Raw genomic sequence first — 15,154 nt, 5'->3', positions numbered from 1 at the left:
AGCAGACTGTTCTCGCGTCTTGTACAGTGAAGGGCAAAAACACATAAACGAAGGTCTACATTTCACGGTCTCTTCATATTAAACTGTTATCGCGATCGTTTTTTTTTTTTTTTTTTTGCGTGCCCACTTGTGATTTTATTTGTTTTGTGTTATGTATTTAAATCCCAACAATAATTAATAAATCAATTTATATACGTTTTTAAAAGTAGGTAAATAAATAAACGAACAAAGAAATCTTTCATCTTAAAATCTGAAAAGCTCTAAGGCTGCTGTCGATCTTTATACAAAAATACAATTATAGCTAATACATTAATATAATACTGGCGTGTTTATGATAAAGTCCAAACTATTTGGGATTTCCGTGGCCTTGTGAATTGTCTCTGAGCGCTTTCCAATAAAGCTCGAAAGCAGCGACCTTGCGTCGACGTCACACCAATATCCGGGGCCTTGCGCAGTGTCAGTTGTGCGCAGCCGCAGAACAGCCGGCGGTTCGACCTCTGCCTTCGGTGAGTCGGGTAGCGTTCACACCAGATACATCAATCTACATTCATCCTCAGTCTGCATCGAGTCAGAGCTGCGGGGTTGATCGGGATAGCATTAGGAGACTTATCCGCTGCGTACGACAGCCGTATTTGTGAAGCTCTTCTTATCAATCTTTTCTGACCTTATATTTTGTTTTTGCAGAAGCCTCAAAATCACTCACCTTTCAACATGCTGCTCACCTGCGCGAAGTTCGCCTCCACACCCGCCCTGGTGAGTGAAGTTTGCTTCAGAAAACAGCGCTGTTGTGCTTGACGGGCTGTGTGAATGGCCGCGGCCTGCAGGCTGAACTTGGCGACAGTAATTCATTCATTTCTAGACGCGTTTGAGCGGGCTGTTACACTTGACCTTTGACCTTTTGCTTCACTTTCGAAGTTTTGAGTTCGCAAAACGCTTAGCGGGTTGAGGTCAAGCGCGGGGCTGGTTAATAACATCCATCTCGTCCGCCGCCGGTGTTAGTGGATGGTGGTTGAGCCGCCCAGTCTGGTGTTTCTGTAGAAGAAGGGCAGACAACTACTTCCTGTCCTGTTGTGTTTCTGCCGCCTCAAATAGATTGGCTTTAGTTTTTGAGTGGAGTAACCTGGAGTCTTTATCAAGGGCACACTGGATGGGTCTGAACCTGCCACATTTAAGTTATCAGCCCAGTTTAACAGGCAGCTTGTTTGTTTTGGCATCTGTGTAGTACCAACCTTGTTGGTTAACACCATTATGGTGATGAGTTTTAAAGGAGCTGAAGACTTTTTAGCCTAATACTCCTTATAGAAATGTTGTCATAAATCAGCGTTGCGTGCATTTGTCCTGTGGCGGACCTTGAGCCATAACTTACGCACATACTACTTTTTCCAGAACTCATGCCTTTCAGAAGACTGTCAGCTGCTGTTCACTGTTCAAATTCGCCACTCTTTTTGACAGCTGTCTAGGTTGTTATGCTATAATCCAATAACACGGTGTATTTGTGTGTGTTTTAGGTGCGTGCGGCATCCAGGTCCCTGTACAGGCCAGTTTCTGCTGCCGTACTTTCCAGACCAGAGGTCAAACCAGAGGTGACGGTCAAACCTGCAAATATCTCTTTGCATTCGTTGAAACTCTTAAAGGATTAGTTCACTTCCAGAATAAAAATGTCCTGATGATTTACTTCACCCCCATTTGATCAAGATGTTCGTGTCATTCTTTCTTCAGTCCAAAAGATTGAGGAAAACATTTCAGGATTTTTCTCCATATAATGGACTTCAATGGGGATCAACGGGTTGAAGGTCCAAATTGCAGTTTCAGTGTGGCTTCAAAGGGCTCTTCAGGATCCCAGCCAAGGAATAAGGGTCTTATCTAGCGAAACAATCGGCCATTTAATAAAAAATTAAAAAAAGTCTATACATTTTAACCACAAATGCTCATCTTGCACTAGCTTGTCTTCACGCATTACATAATCAGGTTGGTGGAAGTACCGACCCAGTGTTTACAAAGGGAACGTGCAAAAAGTCAAATGCTCTTTACAAAAAAAGTTAAAACAACGTTGTCGGACGATTTTGAAGTTGGAGGAGAAAATGAGATGGAGTTTTTCACCCTACCCGACCTTTCTGAACGCAGTACACAGACGAAGAGCTGACCACGCCTGACCTTTCCAACGTGATTACGTAATGCGTGAATTTGAGGACACACTTTGCAGAGCTAGTGCAAGACATGCAATTGTGGTTAAAAAGTATTTATAAAACGGATCGTTCCGGTCCTTGATTCCGTTCGAGGCTGTTATAAACTACTCTACAAACATACACCTTTGTTTGTGTGTTGCTCGGCAACCACTTTGTTGCAACCACAACTGTTTCTGAGGAACTACATTGTTTGGTGGAAGAATACTGGTTTTATTAATATCATTACACTTTATTTGCTCTGTTTTATTTTGTGAAACCTTACTACGTATATGAAATAACCATTTATAAAAGCAATAAGCCCTGTGAAGCTGTGGTTTACAGTGAATTTAAAACAGCTTCACGTTGTGCCTAACAACGCCCCTTAGCTTTTATAAATTCACTGTAAACCATGGCTTCTTGGGGCTTATTGCTTTAATGTTTATTTTTTTAAGAAAGTGACTGATCATTTCGCAAGATAAGACCCTTATTCCTCGGCTGGGATCCTGTAGAGCCCTTTGAAGCTGCACTGAAACTGCAATTTGGACCTTCAACCCATTGAAGTCCATTATATGGAGAAAAATCCTGAAATGTTTTCCTCGAAAACCTTAATTTCTTTGCGACTAAAGACAAAGACATGAACATCTTGGATGACATGGGGGTGAGTAAATTATCAGGACATTTTTATTCATGCCTTTTAGATGATGTTAACGTACAAGGTATCGTATGTATAAGACAAAAGATAAACTGTAACTTGATCTACTTGATTCTTTGATGTTAGAGATAGTTCACTTAATGAAAACTGTCATCATTTGTCAACCCTCATGTTGTTCTAAGCCTCTAAGACTTTGGTTAAGACTAAATCAAACCTGTTCATCATAGAAAGTGATTATATCTCTTCATGAGACTTAGATGAAACAGCACTATTAATATAAATTAACTTTACAATGCCGTTATGACCTTTTTGAATTATCTAGACTTTCACTGGAGGGACAGATACTTCTCAGGTTTCATTAAAAATATTTGTTTCAAAGATTAACCAGTTTAAAGTTTTTTTTTTTTTTTTTTTTTTTTTTTTAATTGCATGATGACAGAACTTTCATTTTTGTGTGAACTGTCCCTTTAAGGTATTTAAAATAATTGCAATACTTTCCTACTCCTCGTTGTACTTGGTAATTAATCCCTGATCAGAAATGTTTGAGCTCTCTGGATATTGCTGTTGTGGGACAGTAGGTGTCGTGTAGAGGTTAAGTTAGTCCTCTCTTCCTGTTGTAGGTCAGTGCTGTCCTGCCTCCGATGGCCCTCACTCAGGTGGCCCTCAGGAGCTTCCAGACCAGCGCTGTGAGCCGCGACATTGACACCGCTGCAAAGTTCATTGGAGCGGGAGCTGCCACCGTGGGAGTGGCTGGATCCGGTGCTGGAATCGGAACCGTGTTCGGTAGCCTTATCATCGGATATGCCAGGTAAGAGACAGTGAAATTTCATATTTTATAATGTGTTATATTATATTAATTTCACATCATTATATATTACGTGATATGTTACATTATACACTACCATTAAATATTTAGTTGTTGTTGTTGTTTTTTTTGAGAGAAGTCTCTTATTCACTAAGACTCCATTTATTTGATCAAAAATACAGTAAAAATAGTAATATTGTGAAATATTGTTTTCATTTAAAATAACTGTTTTCTATTTGAATATATCGTAAAATGTAATTTATTCCTGGGATTAGTGATATTTGGCATTTTTCAAATATCGGCATCGGCCGATAAGTTTGTCTGTTTGGCCGATGCGTTCGAGGCGGGACTTTTATTTTGACGACGCTGAGAGCGGCAGCGCCTGAACACAGTGCTCACATTCTCCTTGTTCGCGGTCGTTGTTAACAGTTCTGTCTAATACGGATAGAAGTCCGTCTAATAAACCGATAGAACTGTTAAACAACGGAATTCAAATGTATACAAAAAGTATTATAACGATTGCTTTTACAACCCTCTACGCACACCTTGGCAATATAATCGCCATTGGCTAGTAAATTTTTTGTTTACTCGCCAGACTGATATACTATATTTCACACACACACACACACACACGCACGCACGCACGCACGCGCGTGTTTACTTGGCTATCTAAATGGGGACACAATGGCTAATGTTAGACATTATTTAGTCGCCCAGAGTAAGATTTAGTCGCATATGCGAGTGATTTACTCGCAATGTAGAGGGTTGTTTTATATTATTAGTAATAGAAAGGCAAACATTATAATACTTTCTTGTTTGCCATCAGCATTCAGCAAATACGCATTTACATCATTTAAACAAATCTTTGAATGGCTAATGAAAATTTAATTTCACAAACTTTGCAAACTTAGTCAAATCCAGCTGTGAGATCTTGTGAAGTCTGCATGTGACCTGCATGATGCTTTATGCATTTGCCCACTGTCATATTCATATTTGTGGAAAATACTTTGTCATCTAAAGTATGTTTATTTTACAAAGTAATTTTTGAATCCATTTTCAAATGATTTAAAATTTCTTAAATATTAATTAAAATAAATACATTTATATCGGCCATCGGCCACCCTGCTTTCCAAGATATCGGCATCAGCTGTCAAAAAAACCAGTATCGGTCGACCACTGCCTGTGATCAAAGCTGAATTTTCAGCATCATTACTCCAGCCTTCGGTGTCACATGATCCTTCAGAAATCATCATAATATGATTTGCTGCTCAAGAAACATTTCTGATTATTATCAATGTTGAAAACAGCTGCTTCATATTTTTGCAGAAACTGATTGTTTTTCCATTATTCTTTTATGTATAGAAAAGAACAGCAGTTATTTGAAATACAAATTTTCTGTAGCAGTGTAAAAGTATTTGCTGTTACCTTTGGTCAATTTAATGCATCCTAGCTGAATAAAAAAGTACTAACCCTGAACTTTTGAACTGTATTGTATATCAGTTGCTGCCTGTTTCACCTCTGGCTAGTCAGTTAATAAAAAAACATATACATTTCAAAGATATTAAAGTCTTTTTGTATCTTACACTGTCAAGATGTTTGCAAATGTCTCTTCATGAATGCAAGTTTTAGTAAGATGGTTTTGTTATTTTGCAGGAACCCATCTCTAAAGCAGCAGCTCTTCTCTTACGCAATCCTGGGCTTTGCTCTGTCTGAAGCCATGGGGCTCTTCTGTTTGATGGTTGCTTTCTTGATCCTTTTCGCCATGTAAAAATCTGCTAGTTACGTGAACATTTAGTACAGCTGTAACTACATGTTTTTGCTGTTGCTACCAGCATGTCTGCTGCTGGTCTCTGTAAAAGAAAAATGTATGAATATAAAGTCCACTCTTAAAACAAATCATGTAACAATTAAAAATGGTTTAACTATTTAAATCGCCCAATCCTGTTCATGCTTATTGAATGAGGACGACAACAGCTCCATCGGTGCTGCTGGAATATCAAGCTGAAACTCACCATGGAAATAAACAACCTGATAGCACTTTCTGTACATCAGAATAGGGATGTTGTGAGTGTCTGTAGACTGTAAGGGTCCATTCAGATGTTTTCAGGGGTTAAACTGCTGGTCAATAGTATGACTGTAAATTTATAGCAGTTGGTTGAAAGCCAATTAAAACCTCTATTGCTTTTGTAAATTGCATTAAATAAATTTAGATCACAGTTTACCGTATTTTTGTGTTGTCTGTATTTATTTTAATTTACACAATATTACTTACACCGTTTTCATGGTTTACCAACACAACAAAATACGCTAAAGATGTTTCTAGCCTTGTGAAGAGAATTACAGTGAAACATATTTTGCTTATGCACAAGTATCATGCATTACATTAAAAAGCCATGCGTTAAATCTGATATAAACCAAGTTTCAATTTTGAAAACCAAAGCAGAGCTCATCACTCGCGAGATGTCAGTGTGCTTTCACTCTAGGGGTCAGCAGAGCGTTCATTTATCGCGAGATTAGAGTTTAAAGGGCTTGGCTCTGGGTCAAGCGGAGTGCCTAATTCTCGCGAGATTTTCGGCTCTTAAGGATTCAGCGGAGTTCCCAACTCTCGCGAGAGGTGGTGTAAGTGGGCTTTGGCTCTTCAGGGTTCAGCCTGCGGGTGAGTAAGCGCATCAGTGCATCATTATAAGCAAACACACCTTTTAAAACGAGCTTGCGGGTGACTAGCAGAATAGTCTGAATATGTAACACGGTGAAATGCAGTTTCATGACGCATTCAGAGCTTGTCGGTGTTTCTTTGTTATTAATATGGCGACGCATGCTAACACCTAGCTGAGGTCCCATTGAAATGAATGAGAGATGAGGCTAAGCATTGATTAGCCTGCTGAGACTGATGTAAACAATCTGTTTAGTGTTGATACAGTCCAGTTGTCGCTGGAAATACATTAAAGAAATGCAGGTTTGTGGTTAAAGACACACGCGCTTTGAGTTGAGCTCCGTGAGAATATAGATATAGAAGTGTCATTTAGAGGGATTTAAAGCTTAAGGTGACAATAGGTTGTGCTGTTATTATCAGTGAGCATCAGCCTGATCGTTACAGCACATTTCATTACTGTATGTGAGTTATTGAGTCGTTTAATAAACACATAGAGGCCAATGTCAAACGTGTAAATTTATATTATACAGATAGTGATGCATAATCCCTGTTATTAATCTTATAAAACCCTTATCTATGTCCTGTCAAACCTGCTTTGATAACTTAATCAGACACAACCCAAATCATTCAGATTTTAGTAGTGCAGAATAATAGTCATTATTGCACATTGGTTATAGATATTGAATAATGCTGATTGATATATAACTCATGTACTTGTGTTCTAAGGTGTGGTCTTAAGTCATTATGTTGTTGATTAATGACAGATTGCAAGTTTGACTTTTTTCATGTTGTCAGGTGGCGGACTGAAGCTGTGAATATGAGTGATGATAAACCGTTCCTCTGCACCTCTCCTGGCTGCGGACAGGCACGTGATCACTGTTACACACTTAAAGCACTAACAGATATTTTAAAAAAATTACCTGCTTGCTTTTTGTCCATTTACAGTTTCATATTACTATTTATGGTTCATGCATCTCCATAATGACTGTCTGTCTGCAACAGCGATTCACAAATGAAGACCACCTGGCGGTGCATAAACACAAGCATGAGATGACCCTGAGATTTGGTCCAGCACGCAATGACAGTGTCATCATCGCTGGTGAGTCTGAAAAGTCAGCGGTTCTTAATAAAAGCGAATGAACATGAACTCTTATTGTTCATGGGTTTATGGCTTTATGGGCTACTGTTGCAGACCAGACACCGACACCGACCCGCTTCCTGAAGAACTGCGAGGAGGTCGGGCTGTTTAACGAGCTCACCAGCCCGTTTGAGCATGACTTTAAAAAGGCCACGGAGGATGACATTAAAAAGGTAAAGATGTCAATTTGTTCTGGAGTTTATAGTTCAGCTGTATTATCATTTTGTCATTTAAAGGTTTGGGGTTAGTAAGATTTTTTTAAATGTTTCGAGAGACGTCTCTTCTGCTCACCAAGAAAAATTCAGTAAAAACCGTAATACTGTGAAATATTATTGCAATTTAAAATTACTTTTCTATTTGAATATATTTTAAAATATAATATATTCCTGTGATGCAAAGCTGAAGCTTTCAGCATCATTACTCCAGTCTTTAGAGTCACGTGATCCTTCAGAAATGTTTATAATATGCTGATTTGCTGCTCAATTATTAGTTCTTGTTATTATCATATAAAAAAAAAATAGTTGTGCTGCTTAATATTTTGTGACATTATTGTCACTTTTAAGCAAATGAATGAGTCCTTGCTCAATAAAAGGGGTTTTACTGACCCCAAACCTTTGAATGGAAGCTTAGGTGAAAGTCTCATAGGCACTGTAACATAAAAGGCCTCAAAGATAAAATCAAATCAAAATAGACCCTATTAGGATTGTTACAAAAAAAAAAAAAAATATATATATATATATATATATGGTCTTATTGTGCATGATACATTATTTGTACACTGTAAAATGATTTTTCTAAATTGTAAATACAACAGAGATTTTCGGAGTATGTTGTACAAGAAAATACTATTTCAGTCTTTCTTTTTCAAAATTTCAGCTTTAATTCAATGTGTTCCTTGCTGTTTCTGTCTTAATTATTTGTTAAATGTATTAGCAATTGTCAATTCTGTAGCAAAAAAAAAAAATCAAACTGTAAAACTGAAACTAACATAACAATTAACAATCTATTTAAATCTTTGATGGATAATCACATTTCACCCTTGCTGATTTTGTGATATAAATGCGTAATCAAACATTGATGTATGTGTGTTTATTGCAGTTGCCTCTGGACTTGTCTCCGCTTGCGACTCCTGTTGTTCGAAACAAAATAGAGGAGCACACACCCATTGAGTCCCACCGAGACAGTCCACTTCCCCACCCTGAGTCGACCACCACTGATGACAAGGTGAGACACAGGGCTCTGCCGTACAGAGAGCTACATAAACACTTGCAGTTATGGGTAGGACTTATTTTCGGTCCTCTGTGTGTGATAGTTACTTAGTGCTGGAAGTAGGGTTTTTCATGCAAGAGTAACTAGAATCAATTTAGGGAAATTGCACCCTGGAGGATCCTAGGCTCATATTGTGCAGAATTGTGTTGCCAATAACTCTTGGTTGCTGGGTCTTCCCTACCTGGATTGAACGTATAACCTTTGCGTTAGCAGTCCAGATTCATGAGGCTGCCTTCTCCCCTCATTCAACACATGAAAGGTGTTTGATGCTTGGTTTAGCTACTGAGTTTCAGATGAAAATACATTTCTTCATAGAGATACAAAAAAAAAACTAAATCAGTGGTAAACATTGTTTTTTGTAGCTCTATGAAGAAATCTCTCTGTCGGCCAGATTGTGTGAGACAGATGAGACTTCTCTCATAAGTCAGCAAATATGCTGATTCTGACTTTAAGATTGAAGCTGTAACAGCTCTAATGGATAAACATTCACTTTGAGCACTTTATGATCGATAGAAGCATGATTTGTTTACTCAACGTCTCTAATGTGAACTCTCAAAATGCTGAAAATATTCATATTTCTTAATTACAGTAGTTACTCTACTGTTCAAATGTTTGGGGTCAGTAAGTTTTTTTTTTTATATAAATAAAATTAATAAATTGATAAATAAACTGTAAGTTTTGATCAATAAATTGTTAAAATTGTAACAAAAATAAACACTGTTCTTTTGAACTTTCTATTCGTCAAAGAATCCTGAAAAAGCGCATCACATTTTCCACAAAAAAATATTAAGCAGCACAGCTGTTTTCAACATTGACAATAGTAGGAGATGTTTCTTGAGCAGCAAATCAGCATATTATTATGATTTCTGAAGGATCATGTGACACTGAAGACTGCAGTAATGATGCAGAAAATTCAGCTTTACCATCACAGGAATAAATTAAATATTAAAATAAATTTTTTTTTTTTAAAAATGCAAATAAATATCAAATAAATGCAGCCTTGGAAAGCACTTTAAAAAATGTAAAAACATAAAAAAAAATTTTTTTTTAAAAATTAAAAAATCTCACCTACTCTCAAACATTTGATTGCAGTAAAGTAATTTTTTTGAAGACACTGTCATCCATCAACTGTAAGGCACAACAAATCGCAGTCTCTTAATTCATAGGTGAACAATGTATGTGCTCCCTGTGGCTACTAACACAATCAGAAACAGTATGAGATCAGTAATGGACAGTGTAGTTTTGTGTGAGCGCTTGATGCAGCTTGGCTCTCGTGTGGTGTTTTCAGGAGGTTTCTTTGCAGCCGACCTCTCTGCCTCCATCCACTATAGTCCGTCCTGCCTCCCTCCAAGTCCCCAATGTACTACTGGCCAGCAATGAGGCTGGTGTTGTTATTCAGCAAGCTCTCCCATCTCCGACATCTAGCTCTGTTATAACCCAGGTCCCATCCTCTTGTAGACCGATAGTGTAAGTAACTTCTAAACGTGACTTATTCTGCTTCTCTCTTAGTTTGCCATCATTTTCTCCTTTTTACGCCTCATTCGGTGTTTCGTTTTCGTCACTCATTTACTTTATAAATGTTTGATTTAGTTTCAGTTGCTTGTGATCCATGTGCCTTTACTTTTACATCATAGAATTGACAAGTGCTCGGCCATCAGACAGGTTTTGTTTGATCCTTTTGTTTTGTTTCACACATCAATTGAAGAGAAAATTCTTGCTGTTGTTTTATGTTAATTTTTTTATCACTATCACAAGTCAACATGAATACACAACGATTGACACTGTTTGCTTTTTTAATACACATTTTTTTTGCACGATTCATCACAAAGGAAAACCTTTGCCTTTGTAATATGTAATTAAAATGTAATAACTTGCTCTGCCCTGAAACAGCTTTCTTTATCGTGACGTAACTTAATATTACCCTTGTTAATTTTAACCAAAAGCCAAATAGCTGTTGCCATTTTTTTTAGTTACTGTTGTAGGCAATGCTGCCTTTTTTTATGCTATTTATAGTAGTATAGTAATTTCATGTTAATATGAAGTAAATTAAAGTTGCAGTAGCAAATAACAATACATTTTAAAAATAAGCATTGTGAATGTGATTGACTCTTATTCAGCGCTGACTTTACTATTTAATTAATTCCTGATGGATAAATTTATGTCCCGTCCTATTTCCCCTCATTAAAAAATGTCACATTACGAAGGTAAAGTACTGTGCAATTGCTGTTTCATGTTGACTTTAAAGCATGATGCTATACTACATCTACATGATGCTATACTAGATCTATACTACAGTTATGTTAATCCTATGTTTGGTATGCATTTTGTTTCTGTTTCCCCCATCTCTCTGTCTGTCTTCAGTCCGGTGTCCGGCACGTTTCCGGTTCTGCTGCAGCTGCCTAACGGTCAGACGATGCCAGTCGCCTTTCCAGCCACCATCGCCAGCTCCAGCGTGCACATACCCACTGCCATTCCTGTGAGTGTCCCACACGCACTCCTCTCTCTCTAGTGTGTAGAGAAAGCTCCTGGACGGTGATTTTACATTCTTAAATACAGTAAGCGATTTCTGGAAAACACTGTTGATGTTTGAAATCACCAAAACAAACACGCCCCCTTACCCAAAAAGATCACACCCCTCTTGATGCCTCTGTCCCCACATTCTTGTACACTCTATACAACACAGGCAATGTTTAAGGGTTTACAGAGATCACTAAAAGAGGAACCAAAATAAAAAAAAAACATTATATTCGGAGTATGTTATCTCACTTTTTGGGCACACTTTGGGAGCCGGCGCTTAAAACGGATGGTGGAGAAAGTTTAAAGGTTCCAGACTTATAAAGTGTGGAAATGAGTAGCTGTGTTCGGCTTGATGCTGCTCTGTGCAGACCGATCGGTGTATGACATCTAAATACCGTGAGAGAGCTGTAGAGAGCAGACGGCAGTACTTTGATGTCATACACTGATCAGGCTGAGCAGCGCTGCTTCAGGTCCAACACACCTATTTGTCTCTTTATCATAGCTGAAGTGAAGGAAAATGTTAATGCAAATGAACAAACAAGCAAACAAATCAAGCAAAAGACAAAATGCAAAACCAATGTTACTCGTGTATCGAGAAGAAATAAGCGTCTCCAGCTCTGGAAAGCTTCTCCAATATTAACACGTCCCGCCCCTCACTTCAGAGGCACAACGGCGTCCTTAATATCGCTTATCAGTTTGAGCCCGATTGAGGATATTAGTGAAGAAGATCGTGCAGAACCTGTGCAAGCACGGCTTGTAATGGTATGTTTGTTTGTTGTTGTCTCATACTTTTAGATACGCTGTTTCTTGTGAATGCTACTGCTTATGTTAGCTTTTAATATACGGTTTTATCCTGATTAAAGCTTTAATATAATACGGCAACTGCACGCGTGTCCATGTTTAACGATCCTCATAGCTATGTGAAAATCAGTGTATAAATGGAACAGAGCTGAGCTGATGATCTGAATGAGAGAGAGAGATGCAGAGCAGGGGAAGCGAGGAACAGTATTAAGAAACTCTGCTTTAGAACATTGATTTTGAAACTTGTGAATCCATTAGAATCGTTAGAAGACAGAATCGCGATTCATATATGAACAGATTTTTACGTGCACTAGGGTTGTGACGGTGAGGAAAATACCGGTATCACTGTGCGGGTGGGAGCGTTCCCTCTTTTCCTCGCTTTCCTTTGCTTTTAAATAGCTTGTAAAATCAGCGTGCCCATTTTACTTTCACTTTCAAACAACGGCAATTCGGCGTAAAGCAATTGTTCGTTTTTAGTTCGTTTGAATTTTCCCTCTTTTCCTCGCTTTCCTTCGCTTTTAAATAGCTTAAAAGCGCCATGCGCATTTTACTTTCACTTTCGAATTAGCGGCAGTTTGGCATCAATTGCTTGAATGCAACAACAAAATACAACGTCAAACTCACTTTAGCCTATATATAAAACACAGAACTTTTATTAACAACAAAAAATAAAAATACACCATGCTATAGGACAGACTATGCCTAATTTGTTATAAAATAACAAATAACTTGCATAAAGTTTAAATAGGTGTACAACACTGGAAATAGGCTAAGTAAACATGTATAATATATAACCAAATAAATAAGAAACGTAGAACGTTTATTAGCAAAACGAGTAAGAAAGAGTTCAGTTTTTAATTGTAGTGTCTGTTCTTTTACTGAACTAAATTATTTTTATGTGACGTAACCGGTGTTGCGGCTTAACACCGGTTTCACCGTCAGCACCGTCTATATACATTACGTCAAGCCTAATGTGCACCTCTAGTTTTCTCTTCCTCTTCTCTAAAGCAGCGCAGCATGGCCTCGACCCCTTTGCTTTTCATTTTCCCGAGGGTGGGGTTTATCAGGGTTTGTGATGTCACGAACCCGGGAAGTAACTCATTGTAGTCCCTACCAGCTGCTTTTGTAGGCATTAAACTGCCATAATTTTAAAATATCTCCGTTTGCATTGAACTTTCAACTTGGTAACTTCGTAACTTTGCAGATATTGTTTATGCTCAAACAGCAACATTACACACAAATTAACGTTTAAAAAAGTGAAATCGCAATCAACCACCCCTTTAAGGTTCTTTCCCACTCCCATTGCACTCTCTCCTCTCCCATAGTTTCCAGGTCTCCATATCTGTACTTTCAAAAAAAGTTCAAAAAAGAATTTGACATAGGTTTGACATGACATAAAATGTGTGATTAAAAAAAAAAAACAATTTTCATGGACATTACAACCATTAACATAATCACCAACCCCTGATAACAAGAAAAGGTATGCTGTTAAAATCAGATCGCCACAATATTTCAGAAAGAGCTGCAGGTGCTACACAGCCAGAAACACAATAAAGCTCGACACATTGTATCGTTGAGACCTATGTTTCAGTAAATGCTCTTTTTGGACTGAGCAGGACATTTTCTGAGAGTTTTGAAGTTGCAGTGTTTTCATAGTACAGTGAACTTGTAATATCTTTGACTTTTACCATGGGACGATGTCTTTAATTCTACGGGTCGGCGAGAGGGTGGAAAATCTTGATAACAGAATAAGTGAACTTCAGCGAAAGAACTAGAATGCATTCTGGGATTGCCTTATTTGTAAGCACGTAATGCTGCCTTAGCATTTCTAAACAAAGGTATATTAGAAAGCAGCCTGATATTGGAAAAGCCCTTGGAATGCACCTATGATGCCTTAAAATGCTGTCTTTAGGCAGCTCACTAGGTTTCGGAACAGAGTTTTTGTTTCGCGTCCAGAATGCCTGTAGAGGGCAGAAGGTTTTTTTTTTTTTTTGGGGCTAATTAGACATTTTAAGGTCTCCTTTGTGTTCTATTGCTGCAGAATTATGATGTAGTAGATGGGTTTGTCCTGACCACTATTTGTCAGAGTCTCGTGCTTACAGACTTGTGAGGACTGATGTGATCCACAGCCGTTTATACCTGGTAATAGCATCCATTTGGATGGTCCAGACACACACACACACACACACACACACACACACATCCAAAGTACAGTTAACACAGAAGCTTGATTAAAATAACAGAATGTTCAGCTTCAGATGTTTTCCTTTTTTTAAAAACCCTCCCCTTCAAATCAAGTGGTCACAGGAGACACATTTGAGACGCATGTTGCTACATGTGTAAAAAGCAATCAGTTCCACAAATCCATCATGGAGAAACAAATCATGCTGGTAAGTGATCTAAGCATTCTTAAGCATGGCTCCAGTGCAGTAAGTGTGTTTAAGTGTGTGTTGGTGGATGAAGGACACTGCGCCGCTTTCATGACATCAGCCTGTGAGGGGTGCAGTAATGTATGCAGAGACACATTATCACTCACACACACGTGTGTCTGGGGCAGTTCAAACTGTGTGTGTGTGTGTGTGTGCTTGATGATCTGTGTGGAAGACTGAGCAGCATATGATTATGTCCCGTAGGCTTTCAGCAGGAGGAAAGGAGAAGGATGGGAAAAAAGAAACAAAATATATTTCCTAATACCTAGTGCAGTGTTTTCTATAAGATTTAATTTTTTCATTTTTTTTAAAATTCCTTTTATTAATTTGGTTAGTTGTGTTGACATTTAAACTATAGATATTTAAATACGTTTCTGCATTCAAACATGATAACCTGCGAGTGACTCTTCTGAGCCAGTTAGGTGATGGAGTTACGAGTTAGTGTGATTAACTCAACTGACTAAACTAACTAACTGAGTGATATGTTTGTATGTATGATTTTGTTTTCTCCTGAACCCAGCAATAACCAGTAGTTTCATTTAAAGGGGTCATATGATGCGATTTCAATTTTTCCTTTCTCTTTGGAGTGTTACAAGCTCTCGGTGCATAAAGAAGATCTGTAAAGTTGCAAAGACTAAAGTCTCAAATCCAAAGAGATATTCTTTATAAAAGTTAAGACTGGTCCACGCCCTCCTAAAACGCCTCGTTTAAACACGCCCCCACAT

At 38.1% G+C, this 15,154-nt stretch overlaps 2 protein-coding genes across 4 annotated transcripts in view; both read left to right on the top strand.

The window, feature by feature from the left end:
* Nucleotides 1–436: 436 nt before the first annotated feature.
* LOC107739460 (ATP synthase F(0) complex subunit C3, mitochondrial-like) lies at nucleotides 437–5,848 on the top strand. 2 transcript variants are annotated; one of them, XM_016551567.1, is made up of 5 exons: nucleotides 437–506; nucleotides 685–753; nucleotides 1,509–1,583; nucleotides 3,438–3,625; nucleotides 5,276–5,848. In XM_016551567.1, exons 2-5 carry the CDS (start codon nucleotides 712–714, stop codon nucleotides 5,388–5,390), a joined length of 420 nt encoding a protein of 139 aa, XP_016407053.1. In that variant the 5' UTR covers nucleotides 437–506; nucleotides 685–711; the 3' UTR covers nucleotides 5,391–5,848. The 2 variants fall into 2 exon arrangements, with proteins under 2 accessions (XP_016407053.1, XP_016407054.1); XM_016551568.1 differs by lacking the exon at nucleotides 437–506 and having other exon boundaries at nucleotides 573–753; nucleotides 1,509–1,571.
* Nucleotides 5,849–6,235: 387 nt separating this feature from the next.
* atf2 (activating transcription factor 2) overlaps nucleotides 6,236–15,154 on the top strand; it is a 33,374-nt gene continuing 24,455 nt past the window's right edge. The window contains exons 1-7 of one of the 2 annotated variants that reach the window (XM_016551565.1): nucleotides 6,236–6,278; nucleotides 7,071–7,140; nucleotides 7,278–7,374; nucleotides 7,468–7,586; nucleotides 8,512–8,637; nucleotides 9,971–10,149; nucleotides 11,044–11,158. In XM_016551565.1, the coding sequence (XP_016407051.1) occupies nucleotides 7,093–7,140; nucleotides 7,278–7,374; nucleotides 7,468–7,586; nucleotides 8,512–8,637; nucleotides 9,971–10,149; nucleotides 11,044–11,158 (684 nt within the window). In that variant the 5' untranslated portion in view covers nucleotides 6,236–6,278; nucleotides 7,071–7,092. Of the gene's footprint in view, nucleotides 6,279–6,398; nucleotides 6,579–7,070; nucleotides 7,141–7,277; nucleotides 7,375–7,467; nucleotides 7,587–8,511; nucleotides 8,638–9,970; nucleotides 10,150–11,043; nucleotides 11,159–15,154 lie in introns of those variants that run through there. The other variant, XM_016551566.1, reaches the window with a different exon arrangement.

This window comes from Sinocyclocheilus rhinocerous, unplaced genomic scaffold, assembly GCF_001515625.1.
Source record: "Sinocyclocheilus rhinocerous isolate Xijiao unplaced genomic scaffold, SAMN03320098_v1.1 scaffold3663, whole genome shotgun sequence".
In the NCBI taxonomy this organism is placed as follows: domain Eukaryota; kingdom Metazoa; phylum Chordata; class Actinopteri; order Cypriniformes; family Cyprinidae; genus Sinocyclocheilus; species Sinocyclocheilus rhinocerous.
This window is presented reverse-complemented; position numbering and strand designations above follow the sequence as displayed.

Bases quoted from the DNA above. Each gene is read 5' to 3' on its own strand.
- LOC107739460 (XM_016551567.1), top strand. From the start codon at position 712: ATGCTGCTCACCTGCGCGAAGTTCGCCTCCACACCCGCCCTG. The intron at 1,584-3,437 runs GTGACGGTCAAA...TTCCTGTTGTAG, and splicing joins GACCAGAGGTCAAACCAGAG to GTCAGTGCTGTCCTGCCTCC. The intron at 3,626-5,275 runs GTAAGAGACAGT...GTTATTTTGCAG, and splicing joins CTTATCATCGGATATGCCAG to GAACCCATCTCTAAAGCAGC.